The sequence below is a fragment of the Mizuhopecten yessoensis genome, unplaced genomic scaffold (genome assembly GCF_002113885.1).
Source record: "Mizuhopecten yessoensis strain PY_sf001 unplaced genomic scaffold, ASM211388v2 scaffold6113, whole genome shotgun sequence".
Lineage (NCBI taxonomy): Eukaryota > Metazoa > Mollusca > Bivalvia > Pectinida > Pectinidae > Mizuhopecten > Mizuhopecten yessoensis.
Window position 1 is genome coordinate 161453 of NW_018406386.1, and position 15947 is coordinate 177399.

The 15947-nt window shown below is 36.8% G+C and overlaps 1 protein-coding gene across 8 annotated transcripts in view; it reads right to left on the bottom strand.

Moving 5' to 3' along the window:
• LOC110451509 (glutamine--fructose-6-phosphate aminotransferase [isomerizing] 2-like) overlaps positions 1-15947 on the bottom strand; it is a 128314-nt gene that overhangs the window by 76661 nt on the left and 35706 nt on the right. For all 8 annotated transcript variants that reach the window (XM_021499567.1, XM_021499571.1, XM_021499568.1 and 5 more), the window contains 3 exons: positions 15423-15481; positions 15022-15156; positions 12948-13009 (listed from right to left, as the gene is read on the bottom strand). In XM_021499567.1, the coding sequence (XP_021355242.1) occupies positions 12948-13009; positions 15022-15156; positions 15423-15481 (256 nt within the window). The remainder of the gene's footprint in view (positions 1-12947; positions 13010-15021; positions 15157-15422; positions 15482-15947) is intronic.

A 15947-nucleotide genomic window follows, 5' to 3' on the forward strand; every position in this document is an offset into this window, starting at 1 on the left:
ATGATGCCCTACACTCAAAATGTCACTACCAAATGATGCTTAAACCCAAAATGTCACTACCAAACGATGCATACACCCAAAATGTCACTACTAACGATACTGTGGGTCTAATGACTAAGGTGTTCTTGGTATCTATAGGTTTCAATCCTCAATTTGTATTACTGGATGACTAGATAATCATGAAGACTGGACCATATACAATTTTTTATGTATACAAATTACAAATGTTCCTTCATTGGAAAGCTGTTTGATAAAGGTATATTACAAAGATGCTATGACATGCAAACACCTTTGGATACTTTTCATTTCCTATAGAAAGAATACATTCTTCACATCATTTATAAAGCATGGAAAATATACAAATGTTCTTCAATCCAAACATGTCTGAGCTAGATATTAATTGTTAAGGTCTATTCAATTTCAATAAATATGTCAGTTAAAGTGAGTTCATGTCAAATCATAAACAAGAGGTCCAAAGGGCCTCAACACATGTCAACAAGGATAAACAGAAAATTGCTATAAAATGTTTCAACAAAATCATTATAACTTGATTTTGATTTTTAACAAGAGTACAGCAGGAATGGAACAATATTGACCCACACAGCATCTAGTTAGACAAAAGAGTTTATACCAGCACTTTGCCATTGTAATACTCGAATACTACTTTTAAGGACGGCAGTAACAATCCTGAATGTGTGACTGAGGCTTAAGGTAAAGATGAGGTGGGGGAGGGGGCAGAAAATACTATCAAAGTACTGACAATCCATTTCAATAAGTATCAAAAAGTTATTAGAGTTTACCAAAGTTCACCTTGTTTTCTAGTTATCTGTGTTTACCTTAGTTTTTTGTTTTCCAGTTACCTGTGTTTACCTTAGTTTATTTGTTTTCTAGTTACCTGTGTTTACCTTAGTATATTTGTTTTCTAGTTACCTGTGTTTACCTTAGTTTATTTGTTTTCTAGTTACCTGTGTTTACCTTAGTATATTTGTTTTCTAGTTACCTGTGTTTACCTTAGTTTATTTGTTTTCTAGTTACCTGTGTTTACCTTAGCTTATTTGTTTTCTAGTTACCTGTGTTTACCTTAGCTTATTTGTTTTCTAGTTACCTGTGTTTACCTTAGCTTATTTGTTTTCTAGTTACCTGTGTTACTTTAGTATATTTGTTTTCTAGTTACCTGTGTTTATCTTAGTTTATTTGTTTTCTAGTTACCTGTGTTTACCTTAGTATATTTGTTTTCTAGTTACCTGTGTTTACCTTAGTTTATTTGTTTTCTAGTTACCTGTGTTTACCTTAGTTTATTTGTTTTCTAGTTACCTGTGTTTACCTTAGTTTATTTGTTTTCTAGTTACCTGTGTTTACCTTAGTTTATTTGTTTTCTAGTTACCTGTGTTTACCTTAGTTTATTTGTTTTCTAGTTACCTGTGTTTACCTTAGTTTATTTGTTTTCTAGTTACCTGTGTTTACCTTAGTATATTTGTTTTCTAGTTACCTGTGTTTACCTTAGCTTATTTGTTTTCTAGTTACCTGTGTTTATCTTAGTTTATTTGTTTTCTAGTTACCTGTGTTTACCTTAGTTTATTTGTTTTCTAGTTACCTGTGTTTACCTTAGTATATTTAGTTGCTAGAGTTGAAAACTGATGCTGGTCGTATTGATAAATATATTCCATAGTTTGTTTTTTCATATTGTTTTCATTTGTTTAGTGCTATTTTATCATGTATTTAAAACAAGTGGAACATGGGCCTTAACTGTAACCTGAGTTGTAATACAATTGTTAGATGTTGTTGTGATACTGTCAGAAAAAAGCGACAGAAAAAAGTATGTAAATTGACCCCCTACCCAAGGAGGAATGGATGACTTGGGGGTTGTGAAATTCGTGTATTGATTAGGCACTTTAAGACTTTTCCATTCATAAAGAGGATTTGATTCTATCATAATCTGGTCCTCTTAATGAAGAAGAAGACTGTTGAAGTTTTAGCCAATTTGTCCCCTTTTGGGCCCACCCATCAGACCCTAGAGGTGAGTGAGGTTCTAAATATTAAAATGGCAATCCCATGATGATCACTACAACCAAGTTTGATTTCTTTCCCACTGAAACACACACACAGAAGTCTCATTTGCCTTCATAAACTGTAGTAACGTTCACCCCCTCCCTAGGGGAGAAGGTGTAGTAAAGTTCACCCCGTCCCCAGGGGAGAAGGTGTAGTAAAGTTCACCCTGTCCCCAGGGGAGAAGGTGTAGTAAAGTTCACCCCGTCCCCAGCTTAAATGACATATTAATAAACTATCCATCACCTCATCAAGTGTTTGCGTTATATGATAGGTACAAAATATTTACCATTTGTTTGGGATAGCTCAAACAGGTAAAACACAGGTGAAACTCAGGTAACAAATTCTCAAGTAAATAAAGAGTTTTATAAAAAAAAAAACTATTATTATATTATCATTGTTCTCAGGTAAAAAAAAAAAAATCTTCCTGGTGTTGTGCTGTCAAAAGGGGGCAAATGAAGCACCTGCTTCCGTCTAAGTTAATGCTATTCAGCTACACTTACGTGTGATAGTAACATCAACATTTACCTGATGTAAACAACCAGCGGCTTTGTTTAATTGCCCACTGAGAACTTAACACAAGGAATACATTAACAGCCTCTTACCTAATACAACGTCAAGTGGTTTTGTGAACAATTAAATAATGACTGAATATCAATGTCAACAGTACAAAGCTTTTGGTCACACTACCGAAATAAAGCAAACCGGTACACTATTGTATAGAGACAAGCTTTCTCAGCATATTCAACACAAAACTTTACTGTCAACAGGCAAGAACCCATCTCAAACCTGAACAATTTTGATGCACTATTATGGTTCTTGAAAGTCTAATTTCGATGATCATAACCTACCGTATTGTATTACATCACAGCCTAGCTACCATACTGTATGACATCACAGCCTACTGTACTGTATGACATCATAACCTAGCTACCATACTGTATGACATCACAGCCTACAGTACTGTATGACATCACAGCCTACCATACTGTATGACATCACAGCCTACCATACTGTATGACATCACAGCCTACCATACTGTATGACATCACAGCCTACCATACTGTATGACATCACAGCCTACCATACTGTATGACATCACAGCCTACCATACTGTATGACATCACAGCCTACCATACTGTATGACATCACAGCCTACCATACTGTATGACATCACAGCCTACCATACTGTATGACATCACAGCCTACCATACTGTATGACATCACAGCCTACCATACTGTATGACATCACAGCCTACCATACTGTATGACATCACAGCCTACCATACTGTATGACATCACAGCCTACCATACTGTATGACATCACAGCCTACCATACTGTATGACATCAAAGCCTACCATACTGTATGACATCACAGCCTACCATACTGTATGACATCACAGCCTACTGTACAGTATGACATCAGAGCCTACTGTACTATATGATATCACAGCCTACCATACTTTATGGCATCACAGCCTACCATACTGTATGGCATCACCGTCTACTGTACTGTATGACATCAGAGCCTACTGTACTATATGACATCACAGCCTACTGTACTGAATGACATCACAGCCTACTATACTGTATGATATCACAGTCTACTGTATGACATCAGAGCCTACTGTACTGTATGACATCACAGCCTACTGTACTGAATGACATCACAGCCTACTGTACTGTATGATATCACAGTCTACTATATGACATCAGAGCCTACTGTACTGTATGACATCAGAGCCCACTGTACTGTATGACATCACAGCCTACAGTACTGTATGACTAGCCTACTGTACTGTATGACATCACAACCTACTGTACTGTATGATATCACAGCCTACTGTACTGTATGACTAACCTACTGTACCGTATGACATCATAGCATAATGTACGGTATGACATCACAGCCTACTGTAGTGTATGACATCACGGCCTACTGTACTGTATGACATCATAACCTTGCTATCATACTGTATGACATCACAGCCTACAGTACTGTATGTCTAGCCTTCTGTACTGTATGCCATCACATTCTACTGTATTGAATGATATCACAGCCTACTATACTGTATGATATCACAGCCTACTGTACTGTATGACATCACAGCCTACTGTACTGTATGACATCACAGCCTACTGTACAGTAATGAGGTACACCATGAGTAGAGTCAGGACAGTTCAGCTTGTAATGAGGTACACCATGAGTAGAGTCGGGACAGTTCAGCTTATAATGAGGTACACCATGAGTAGAGTCTGGACAGGTCAGCTTGTAATGAGGTACACCATGAGTAGAGTCGGGACAGTTCAGCTTATAATGAGGTACACCATGAGTAGAGTCTGGACAGGTCAGCTTGTAATGAGGTACACCATGAGTAGAGTCATGACAGTTCAGCTTGTAATGAGGTACACCATTAGTATAGTCAGGACAGTTCAGCTTGTAATGAGGTACACCATTAGTAGAGTTGAGACATTTCAGCTTGTAATGAGGTACACCATGAGTAGAGTCAGGACAGTTCAGCTTATAATGAGGTACACCATGAGTAGAGTTGAGACATTTCAGCTTATAATGAGTTACACCATGAGTAGAGTCAGGACAGTTCAGCTTATAATGAGGTACACCATGAGTAGAGTTGGGACAGTTGAGCTTGTAATGAGGTACACCATGAGTAGAGTCAGGACAGTTCGGCTTGTAATGAGGTACACCATGAGTAGAGTCAGGACACTTCAGGTTATAATGAGGTACACCATGAGTAGAGTTGGGACAGTTGAGCTTGTAATGAGGTACACCATGAGTAGAGTTGGGACAGTTGAGCTTGTAATGAGGTACACCATGAGTAGAGATGGGACAGTTCAGCTTATAATGAGGGACACCATGAGTAGAGTTGAGACATTTCAGCTTATAATGAGTTACACCATGGGTAGAGTCAGGACAGTTCAGCTTATAATGAGGGACACCATGAGTAGAGTTGAGACATTTCAGCTTATAATGAGTTACACCATGAGTAGAGTCAGGACAGTTCACCTTATAATGAGGTACACCATGAGTAGAGTCGGGACAGTTCAGCTTATAATGAGGCTTGTAATGAGGTACACCATGAGTAGAGTGAGGACAGTTCAGCTTGTAATGAGGTACACCATGAGTTGAGTCGGGACAGTTCAGCTTATAATGAGTTTATCAGGTGAGATATGGTCAAACATATTGTCACGTAAATCAGAGAAAAATAATTTTACCTGTGGAGTTTGTTTAGTTCAGTAAACACATTGACAATCTGATCATTTAGTCTAGTAAACATTGGCAATCTGATCATTTAGTCTAGTAAACATTGGCAGTTGACAGCTGGATTAAATGACCAGACTGTTCATACATCTTGTGTTACTGCGAGGTGAAGGTAAACAGACAGAATGGCTGCCAAATTTGGTCTTAAATACAAACACGGCTTCAATTTTAAATTAGATGAATCCCTTTTGTAAACTTTCAAAAACTGCATAATAATCAGATTTTACAATTTATTGGTAACTATTGTCTAGATCTATAAACTTATTATAAACTTACTTGAAGCTAGTAGTGTAATACCACAAGGTTTGTCTACCTTAAACTTGTCAAACAGGAAGCTAGTAGTGTAATACCACAAGGTTTGTCTACCTTAAACTTGTCAAACAGGAAGCTAGTAGTGTAATACCACAAGGTTTGTCTACCTTAAACTTGTCAAACAGGAAGCTAGTAGTGTAATACCACAAGGTTTGTCTACCTTAAACTTGTCAAACAGGAAGCTAGTAGTGTAATACCACAAGGTTTGTCTACCTTAAACTTGTCAAACAGGAAGCTAGTAGTGTAATACCACAAGGTTTGTCTACCTTAAACTTGTCAAACAGGAAGCTAGTAGTGTAATACCACAAGGTTTGTCTACCTTAAACTTGTCAAACAGGAAGCTAGTAGTGTAATACCACAAGGTTTGTCTACCTTAAACTTGTCAAACAGGAAGCTAGTAGTGTAATACCACAAGGTTTGTCTACCTTAAACTTGTCAAACAGGAAGCTAGTAGTGTAATACCACAAGGTTTGTCTACCTTAAACTTGTCAAACAGGAAGCTAGTAGTGTAATACCACAAGGTTTGTCTACCTTAAACTTGTCAAACAGGAAGCTAGTAGTGTAATACCACAAGGTTTGTCTACCTTAAACTTGTCAAACAGGAAGCTAGTAGTGTAATACCACAAGGTTTGTCTACCTTAAACTTGTCAAACAGGAAGCTAGTAGTGTAATACCACAAGGTTTGTCTACCTTAAACTTGTCAAACAGGAAGCTAGTAGTGTAATACCACAAGGTTTGTCTACCTTAAACTTGTCAAACAGGAAGCTAGTAGTGTAATACCACAAGGTTTGTCTACCTTAAACTTGTCAAACAGGAAGCTAGTAGTGTAATACCACAAGGTTTGTCTACCTTAAACTTGTCAAACAGGAAGCTAGTAGTGTAATACCACAAGGTTTGTCTACCTTAAACTTGTCAAACAGGAAGCTAGTAGTGTAATACCACAAGGTTTGTCTACCTTAAACTTGTCAAACAGGAAGCTAGTAGTGTAATACCACAAGGTTTGTCTACCTTAAACTTGTCAAACAGGAAGCTAGTAGTGTAATACCACAAGGTTTGTCTACCTTAAACTTGTCAAACAGGAAGCTAGTAGTGTAATACCACAAGGTTTGTCTACCTTAAACTTGTCAAACAGGAAGCTAGTAGTGTAATACCACAAGGTTTGTCTACCTTAAACTTGTCAAACAGGAAGCTAGTAGTGTAATACCACAAGGTTTGTCTACCTTAAACTTGTCAAACAGGAAGCTAGTAGTGTAATACCACAAGGTTTGTCTACCTTAAACTTGTCAAACAGGAAGCTAGTAGTGTAATACCACAAGGTTTGTCTACCTTAAACTTGTCAAACAGGAAGCTAGTAGTGTAATACCACAAGGTTTGTCTACCTTAAACTTGTCAAACAGGAAGCTAGTAGTGTAATACCACAAGGTTTGTCTACCTTAAACTTGTCAAACAGGAAGCTAGTAGTGTAATACCACAAGGTTTGTCTACCTTAAACTTGTCAAACAGGAAGCTAGTAGTGTAATACCACAAGGTTTGTCTACCTTAAACTTGTCAAACAGGAAGCTAGTAGTGTAATACCACAAGGTTTGTCTACCTTAAACTTGTCAAACAGGAAGCTAGTAGTGTAATACCACAAGGTTTGTCTACCTTAAACTTGTCAAACAGGAAGCTAGTAGTGTAATACCACAAGGTTTGTCTACCTTAAACTTGTCAAACAGGAAGCTAGTAGTGTAATACCACAAGGTTTGTCTACCTTAAACTTGTCAAACAGGAAGCTAGTAGTGTAATACCACAAGGTTTGTCTACCTTAAACTTGTCAAACAGGAAGCTAGTAGTGTAATACCACAAGGTTTGTCTACCTTAAACTTGTCAAACAGGAAGCTAGTAGTGTAATACCACAAGGTTTGTCTACCTTAAACTTGTCAAACAGGAAGCTAGTAGTGTAATACCACAAGGTTTGTCTACCTTAAACTTGTCAAACAGGAAGCTAGTAGTGTAATACCACAAGGTTTGTCTACCTTAAACTTGTCAAACAGGAAGCTAGTAGTGTAATACCACAAGGTTTGTCTACCTTAAACTTGTCAAACAGGAAGCTAGTAGTGTAATACCACAAGGTTTGTCTACCTTAAACTTGTCAAACAGGAAGCTAGTAGTGTAATACCACAAGGTTTGTCTACCTTAAACTTGTCAAACAGGAAGCTAGTAGTGTAATACCACAAGGTTTGTCTACCTTAAACTTGTCAAACAGGAAGCTAGTAGTGTAATACCACAAGGTTTGTCTACCTTAAACTTGTCAAACAGGAAGCTAGTAGTGTAATACCACAAGGTTTGTCTACCTTAAACTTGTCAAACAGGAAGCTAGTAGTGTAATACCACAAGGTTTGTCTACCTTAAACTTGTCAAACAGGAAGCTAGTAGTGTAATACCACAAGGTTTGTCTACCTTAAACTTGTCAAACAGGAAGCTAGTAGTGTAATACCACAAGGTTTGTCTACCTTAAACTTGTCAAACAGGAAGCTAGTAGTGTAATACCACAAGGTTTGTCTACCTTAAACTTGTCAAACAGGAAGCTAGTAGTGTAATACCACAAGGTTTGTCTACCTTAAACTTGTCAAACAGGAAGCTAGTAGTGTAATACCACAAGGTTTGTCTACCTTAAACTTGTCAAACAGGAAGCTAGTAGTGTAATACCACAAGGTTTGTCTACCTTAAACTTGTCAAACAGGAAGCTAGTAGTGTAATACCACAAGGTTTGTCTACCTTAAACTTGTCAAACAGGAAGCTAGTAGTGTAATACCACAAGGTTTGTCTACCTTAAACTTGTCAAACAGGAAGCTAGTAGTGTAATACCACAAGGTTTGTCTACCTTAAACTTGTCAAACAGGAAGCTAGTAGTGTAATACCACAAGGTTTGTCTACCTTAAACTTGTCAAACAGGAAGCTAGTAGTGTAATACCACAAGGTTTGTCTACCTTAAACTTGTCAAACAGGAAGCTAGTAGTGTAATACCACAAGGTTTGTCTACCTTAAACTTGTCAAACAGGAAGCTAGTAGTGTAATACCACAAGGTTTGTCTACCTTAAACTTGTCAAACAGGAAGCTAGTAGTGTAATACCACAAGGTTTGTCTACCTTAAACTTGTCAAACAGGAAGCTAGTAGTGTAATACCACAAGGTTTGTCTACCTTAAACTTGTCAAACAGGAAGCTAGTAGTGTAATACCACAAGGTTTGTCTACCTTAAACTTGTCAAACAGGAAGCTAGTAGTGTAATACCACAAGGTTTGTCTACCTTAAACTTGTCAAACAGGAAGCTAGTAGTGTAATACCACAAGGTTTGTCTACCTTAAACTTGTCAAACAGGAAGCTAGTAGTGTAATACCACAAGGTTTGTCTACCTTAAACTTGTCAAACAGGAAGCTAGTAGTGTAATACCACAAGGTTTGTCTACCTTAAACTTGTCAAACAGGAAGCTAGTAGTGTAATACCACAAGGTTTGTCTACCTTAAACTTGTCAAACAGGAAGCTAGTAGTGTAATACCACAAGGTTTGTCTACCTTAAACTTGTCAAACAGGAAGCTAGTAGTGTAATACCACAAGGTTTGTCTACCTTAAACTTGTCAAACAGGAAGCTAGTAGTGTAATACCACAAGGTTTGTCTACCTTAAACTTGTCAAACAGGAAGCTAGTAGTGTAATACCACAAGGTTTGTCTACCTTAAACTTGTCAAACAGGAAGCTAGTAGTGTAATACCACAAGGTTTGTCTACCTTAAACTTGTCAAACAGGAAGCTAGTAGTGTAATACCACAAGGTTTGTCTACCTTAAACTTGTCAAACAGGAAGCTAGTAGTGTAATACCACAAGGTTTGTCTACCTTAAACTTGTCAAACAGGAAGCTAGTAGTGTAATACCACAAGGTTTGTCTACCTTAAACTTGTCAAACAGGAAGCTAGTAGTGTAATACCACAAGGTTTGTCTACCTTAAACTTGTCAAACAGGAAGCTAGTAGTGTAATACCACAAGGTTTGTCTACCTTAAACTTGTCAAACAGGAAGCTAGTAGTGTAATACCACAAGGTTTGTCTACCTTAAACTTGTCAAACAGGAAGCTAGTAGTGTAATACCACAAGGTTTGTCTACCTTAAACTTGTCAAACAGGAAGCTAGTAGTGTAATACCACAAGGTTTGTCTACCTTAAACTTGTCAAACAGGAAGCTAGTAGTGTAATACCACAAGGTTTGTCTACCTTAAACTTGTCAAACAGGAAGCTAGTAGTGTAATACCACAAGGTTTGTCTACCTTAAACTTGTCAAACAGGAAGCTAGTAGTGTAATACCACAAGGTTTGTCTACCTTAAACTTGTCAAACAGGAAGCTAGTAGTGTAATACCACAAGGTTTGTCTACCTTAAACTTGTCAAACAGGAAGCTAGTAGTGTAATACCACAAGGTTTGTCTACCTTAAACTTGTCAAACAGGAAGCTAGTAGTGTAATACCACAAGGTTTGTCTACCTTAAACTTGTCAAACAGGAAGCTAGTAGTGTAATACCATAAGGTTTGTCTACCTTAAACTTGTCAAACAGGAAGCTAGTAGTGTAATACCACAAGGTTTGTCTACCTTAAACTTGTCAAACAGGAAGCTAGTAGTGTATCTCTATGTATCTAATTTTATTCTTCATTTCAGAGGCAAGGAAAATGGCAGTTTTTACATTATTGATATTTAAAAAAAAGAAGAAAAAAGGCTTCATTCAATCAAATTTTAGCACTTGGAATACTGATTTACGGTAAGTAAAAACAAGAGGCCCAATGGACAAGTATTGCCCATCTGGTATTCAATGCTGTGACTTTCAAACTAACTTGATAGTCCTCTACTCTGACATGTGATTGGCTACATAGCATGACCCTAGACCTCTTGGTCATTCAGAGGTACTATAGTAGTTCTTTATAGACTTTCAATCATTTAACCTTGTGACGTTGAAAGTAGGTAAATGTCATTGATCTGAACACAGTTGAAAGCCCTTTACCCCAGCACCCTACAAACCCAATATAATGACAATAGGTCTCTTGCTATTAAAAGAAAATATTTCAAGGTTTTAATGATGATATATGAGTAAATTTAGAAAATGCACTGTTATCTCGCTGAACCGTGAAAGATGCTATAATTGAAACAAGTATCAATCGGCCCAGCCTTTTTTCACTGCATATACGCAAATTTATACGCAGTAAGCGTAAACTAAAGTGAAGAAGGGAGAGATGTAAATATAAGGTTTTAACACATTTGACCCCTAGCTGTGACCTTTAAGGCAGGTCAAGGTCAATCATTTAAACAAAATTGACGGCCTTTCTACCAGCATGCCACAGGTCATGTGTCATGAGGCTTGGCCTATTGGTTATTAAGAAGAAGTTGTTTAAAGATTATTTTTAATACATTTGACTCTTGTGACCTTCATCAGTCAATGTAATTGATTGGAACTAAATTGATAGCTCTTCAGTCTACTGGTCAATTGTCACCATTCTAGGCCTATTGGTTATATCGAAGAAGTAGTTTTCAGTGTTTAACAAATTAGAACCCTGTGATCTTAAAAGTGGGTTAATGACTAGGTAATTCAATTCAACCAACTTGGTATCCCTTTATCCCAGCATGCTACTTTCCAAATACAAGTATCCCTTTATCCCAGCATGCTATATGCCAAATACAAGTATCCCTTGTATCATTATCCTAGGTTTATTGGTCATTCAGAAGAAGTTCTGGTGAGAGACAAAGTCTGGGATGGCCTACTCTGTATTGCTTATATAAACATCTAAATAATGACTATATAATAACTAAATGGCAAATACACTGATCTGTTTACTTTCATTTATATGTCTTTGTCAACACATCTAGACAGTGTGCTGACCTGAAAACTAACCTGCTGCTGACCGACACCTAATACACCATCAACAAGATGTCTACCCATCCTTGACCCTGAGACAGGTCATTATCATTACAATGAGGGGCCCCATATACACAGCATCTATAGACCTGACATCAAACATAATACCCCATTTTGTGTTTTTGAAGCTGTCTTATCTTCCTTTGAATAGTTCAAAAACAATTATGACACACTGCTGTAACTTCACATAGAGTTGGTAATAACAAACAACACTCAGAAAGGGATAGTTTACAACTTATAGCTATACACAGTCCAGGGCTTTGTGATTTACTTCCTATACACTGTCCAAGGTCACTCACATCTTAGCTATACCTTGTAGCTATACACTGTCCAAGGTCACTTATATCTTAGCTATACCTTGTAGCTATACACTGTCCAAGGTCACTTATATCTTAGCTATACCTTGTAGCTATACACTGTCCAGGGTCACTTACATCTTAGCTATACCTTGTAGCTATATACTGTCCAAGGTCACTTACATCTTAGCTATAACTTGTAGCTATACACTGCCCAAGGTCACTTACATCTTAGCTATACCTTGTAGCTATACACTGTCCAAGGTCACTCACATCTTAGCTATACCTTGTAGCTATACACTGTCCAAGGTCACTTACATCTTATTTATACCTTGTAGCTATAAACTGTTGAAGGTCACTTAAATCTTAGCTATACCTTGTAGCTATACACTGTCCAAGGTCACTTACATCTTAGCTATATCTTGTAACTATACAATATCCAAGGTCATTTAAATCTTAGCTTTACCACATAGCTATACACTGTCCAAGGTCACTTACATCTTAGCTATACCTTGTAGCTATAAAATGTCCAAGGTCACTTAAATCTTAGCTATACCCTGTAGCTATACACTGTCCAAGGTCACTTACATCTTAGCTATACCTTGTAGCTATACACTGTCCAGGGTCACTTACATCTTAGCTATACCTTGTAGCTATACACTGTCCAAGGTCACTTACATCTTAGCTATACCTTGTAGCTATACACTGTCTAAGGTCACTTACATCTTAGCTATACCTTTTAGCTATGCAATGTCCAAGGTCATTTAAATCTTAGCTATACCTTGTAGCTATACACTGTCCAAGGTCACTTACATTTTAGCTCTATTTTTTTTAACATACTTGCCAACTCTCCCTATTTAGGAGGGAGACACCCAATTTTGAGCATTTTCAACCAGTGAATTTGCTAAACTGTTCCTATTTTCTAAGATCTGATGATTTTAACTGAAAGAACAGCTCCAAAGATGCCATTTTAAGAGGGCTATTGTTTTGCTTGGGTGTACATACACACAATTTATTATGCTTTTAATTCTGAGCATGCATAAATTCCCCCCTGGAAATTTCGAAAAGGGAAGTTTGTGACTTACCTTGTAGCTATACACTCCCCAGGGTAGTTTGTGCTCATTAAAGCTAAAGCAAATGCTCCTTCCTAAACAGAAAAATACAAAGAAAAATAAGCATTCTCTAGAACATAAAATATTTTAGTTGTTTGGATGTACTGTACTTTTTCTTAACATTGTCTTTTGTCACAGAAAAAAAGGTGATATAATGAGAAATGTGATATTAAAATTGTTGAAGAGATAATTTTAGAGTGTTGATGGCCATAATGGCATTAGGCATATACAAACATAGGGTAAGCAGTGGTATAACAGATATGCGGACATACGCTGTAAAAAAGACAATTATATGACAGCCATGTTGAGGGACAATGGTTTCTGACTCCAGGATATAAAACAACCTCCAATGTTTTATACAATAAAACTACGAAAAAAACAACAGGAGATTAAATCTGAGTGTTGATACCCCTGACAATAGAACAGCAAAGGGATGTGATGTGAGACATATACAATAGTAGGGCTAGCAGGATTTTATACATTATAGGTCCCTGTTAAAGGTCATGAGACTTCTCCGAAATAGTGCTCTCTTTACTGGAATGAAAAGTGATATGTCAATGTTTTTATTGGAAAAAGAATTGTTTGTTGACCCAAATTGTCATATATCTTTGTCTTGTTCATGCCTTGGTGCACATTGGACCTGCTACCCGGATATAGGCAGGGTCTGTATAATCTAAATCATATGGGCTGTTAAACCATCTGATTTGGCTATCACACTTGAATTACCTGATACACAGAAATGGGGACAATACAAATCACAAAGTTTGATAAATCACCCAAGAACCTTCTGTCCATGAAAAGTATTTGATTCCAGCAATTTGGGGTACAGAGATTCAGATTTTTACAAATTGGGTACATTTCATCCTATTAACTGAGGTGTTGAAACCCTTATCCCCTAATTACAACCTACTCACTGAGTTACTGAAAACCTATTTCCTAATTACCTTGTATTCTCTGAGTTACTGAATACCGTTTCCCTAATTACCTTGTATTCTCTGAGTTACTGAAAACTTACTTCCCTAATTACATCCTATTCACTGAGTTACTGAATACATATTCCCTTAATTACATTCCATTCATTGAGTTACTGAATATCTATTCCCCTAGTTACATTCTACTCACTGAGTTACTGAAAACATATTCCCCTAATTACATCCTACTCATTGAGTTACTGAAAACAAATTCCCCTAATTACATCATATTCACTGAGTTACTGTATACCTATTCCCTAATTATCTTCTAGTCTCTTGAGTTACTAAAAACATATTCCCCTAATTACATCCTATTCACCGAGTTACTAAATATCTATTCCTTTAATTACATCCTATTCACTGAGTTACTGAATACCTTTTCCCTAATTACCTTGTACTCTCTGAGTTACTGAAAACCTCAACTAATTACATCCTATTCACTGAGTTACTGAAAACCCACTTGCCTTACTTCATCCTTTTCACTAAGTTACTGAAAACATATTCCCCTAATTACATCATATTCACTGAGTTACTGAATACCTTTTCCTTAGTTACTTTGTATTCTCCGAGTTACTGAAAACCTACTTTCCTTATTACATCCTATTCACTGAGTTACTGAATACATATTCCCCTAACTACATTCTATTCATTGAGTTACTTAAAACATATTCCCTTAATTACATCCTATTCACCGAGTTACTGTAACATATTCCCCTAATTACATCCTACTCACTGAGTTACTGAAAACTTATTCCCCTAATTACATCATATTCACGGAGTTGCTGTATACCTATTCCCTAATTACCTTCTAATCTCTTGAGTTACTGAAAACCTATTCCCTAATTACATCCTATTCACTGAGTTACTGAAAATAAATTCCCTTATTACATTCTACTCACTGAGTTACTGAAAACCTAATCTAATTACATTCTATTCAGGGTGTTACTGAAAACATGTTCCCCTAATAACATCCTATTCATTGAGTTACTGAAAACCTATTCCCTAATTACATCCTATTCACTGAGTTACTGAAACCTAATCCCCTAATCACATCCATACCCAGAGCAAATACTGACCAGTTGCTGTATCGCCATCTCGACACATTCGCGGAAAGTCACCCCATCGTCCTTGTGACAATTGAACACATGTTGTACAAGCTTCGCGATCACCTCTGTGTCCGTCTCCGACTCAAACTCGAAACCTTTTGATTGCTGCAAACCGAAATAAGTTAAACCTGCCAGTCATTCTTTTTATCAAAAGTTGGGCAGACTGCAAAATTTCACTTTAATATGTATTTTTAAGATAAGCTATCATCAATTATTACATAGGATTGGTGTTTAAATTACAAGATGCATATAGTATTACATTGTCATGATGCAAGACCTAATTGTTTATTGACTGTTTTTTTTAAATATCAAGGATAATGCTTTTTGATACATGTATATGATTTAGAGAATGGTGTCAGCAATGGACTTACCAGAAATGATTTGACGTCTTTGTAGTTTGTTACGATACCATTGTGTACAACAACAAATTCTGAAATGAAAACACAAATATAAGAAAACCAGGTATCACATAGGTTTATATGTCTTAGGAATAGTTTCCTACTTGGTTAGGTTATAAGGTGATAACTCCAGATGAGCATAAGTAAATTCAAAAGATGACAAAGTCGTCTATGATCAATATTACGCCAGGTCAACTGGAGTGTGTTATCACCTCATAACCTGACCGAATAGAAAACTAATCCTTATACTTGCAACATTTTTTCTGTGAATGCTTTAAAACTATTGTGTACACTAATCTGATAAGCAGATACAAAATTCATGAATGTGTGATCAGTGCAATAAAAGTCAGCCTAACATGAATGTGTAATCAGTACAATAAAAGTCAGCCTAACATGAATGTGTGATCAGTACAATAAACGTCAGCCTAACATAACTGTGTGATCAGTGCAATAAAAGTCAGCCTAACATAAATGTGTGATCAGTGCAATAAAAGTCAG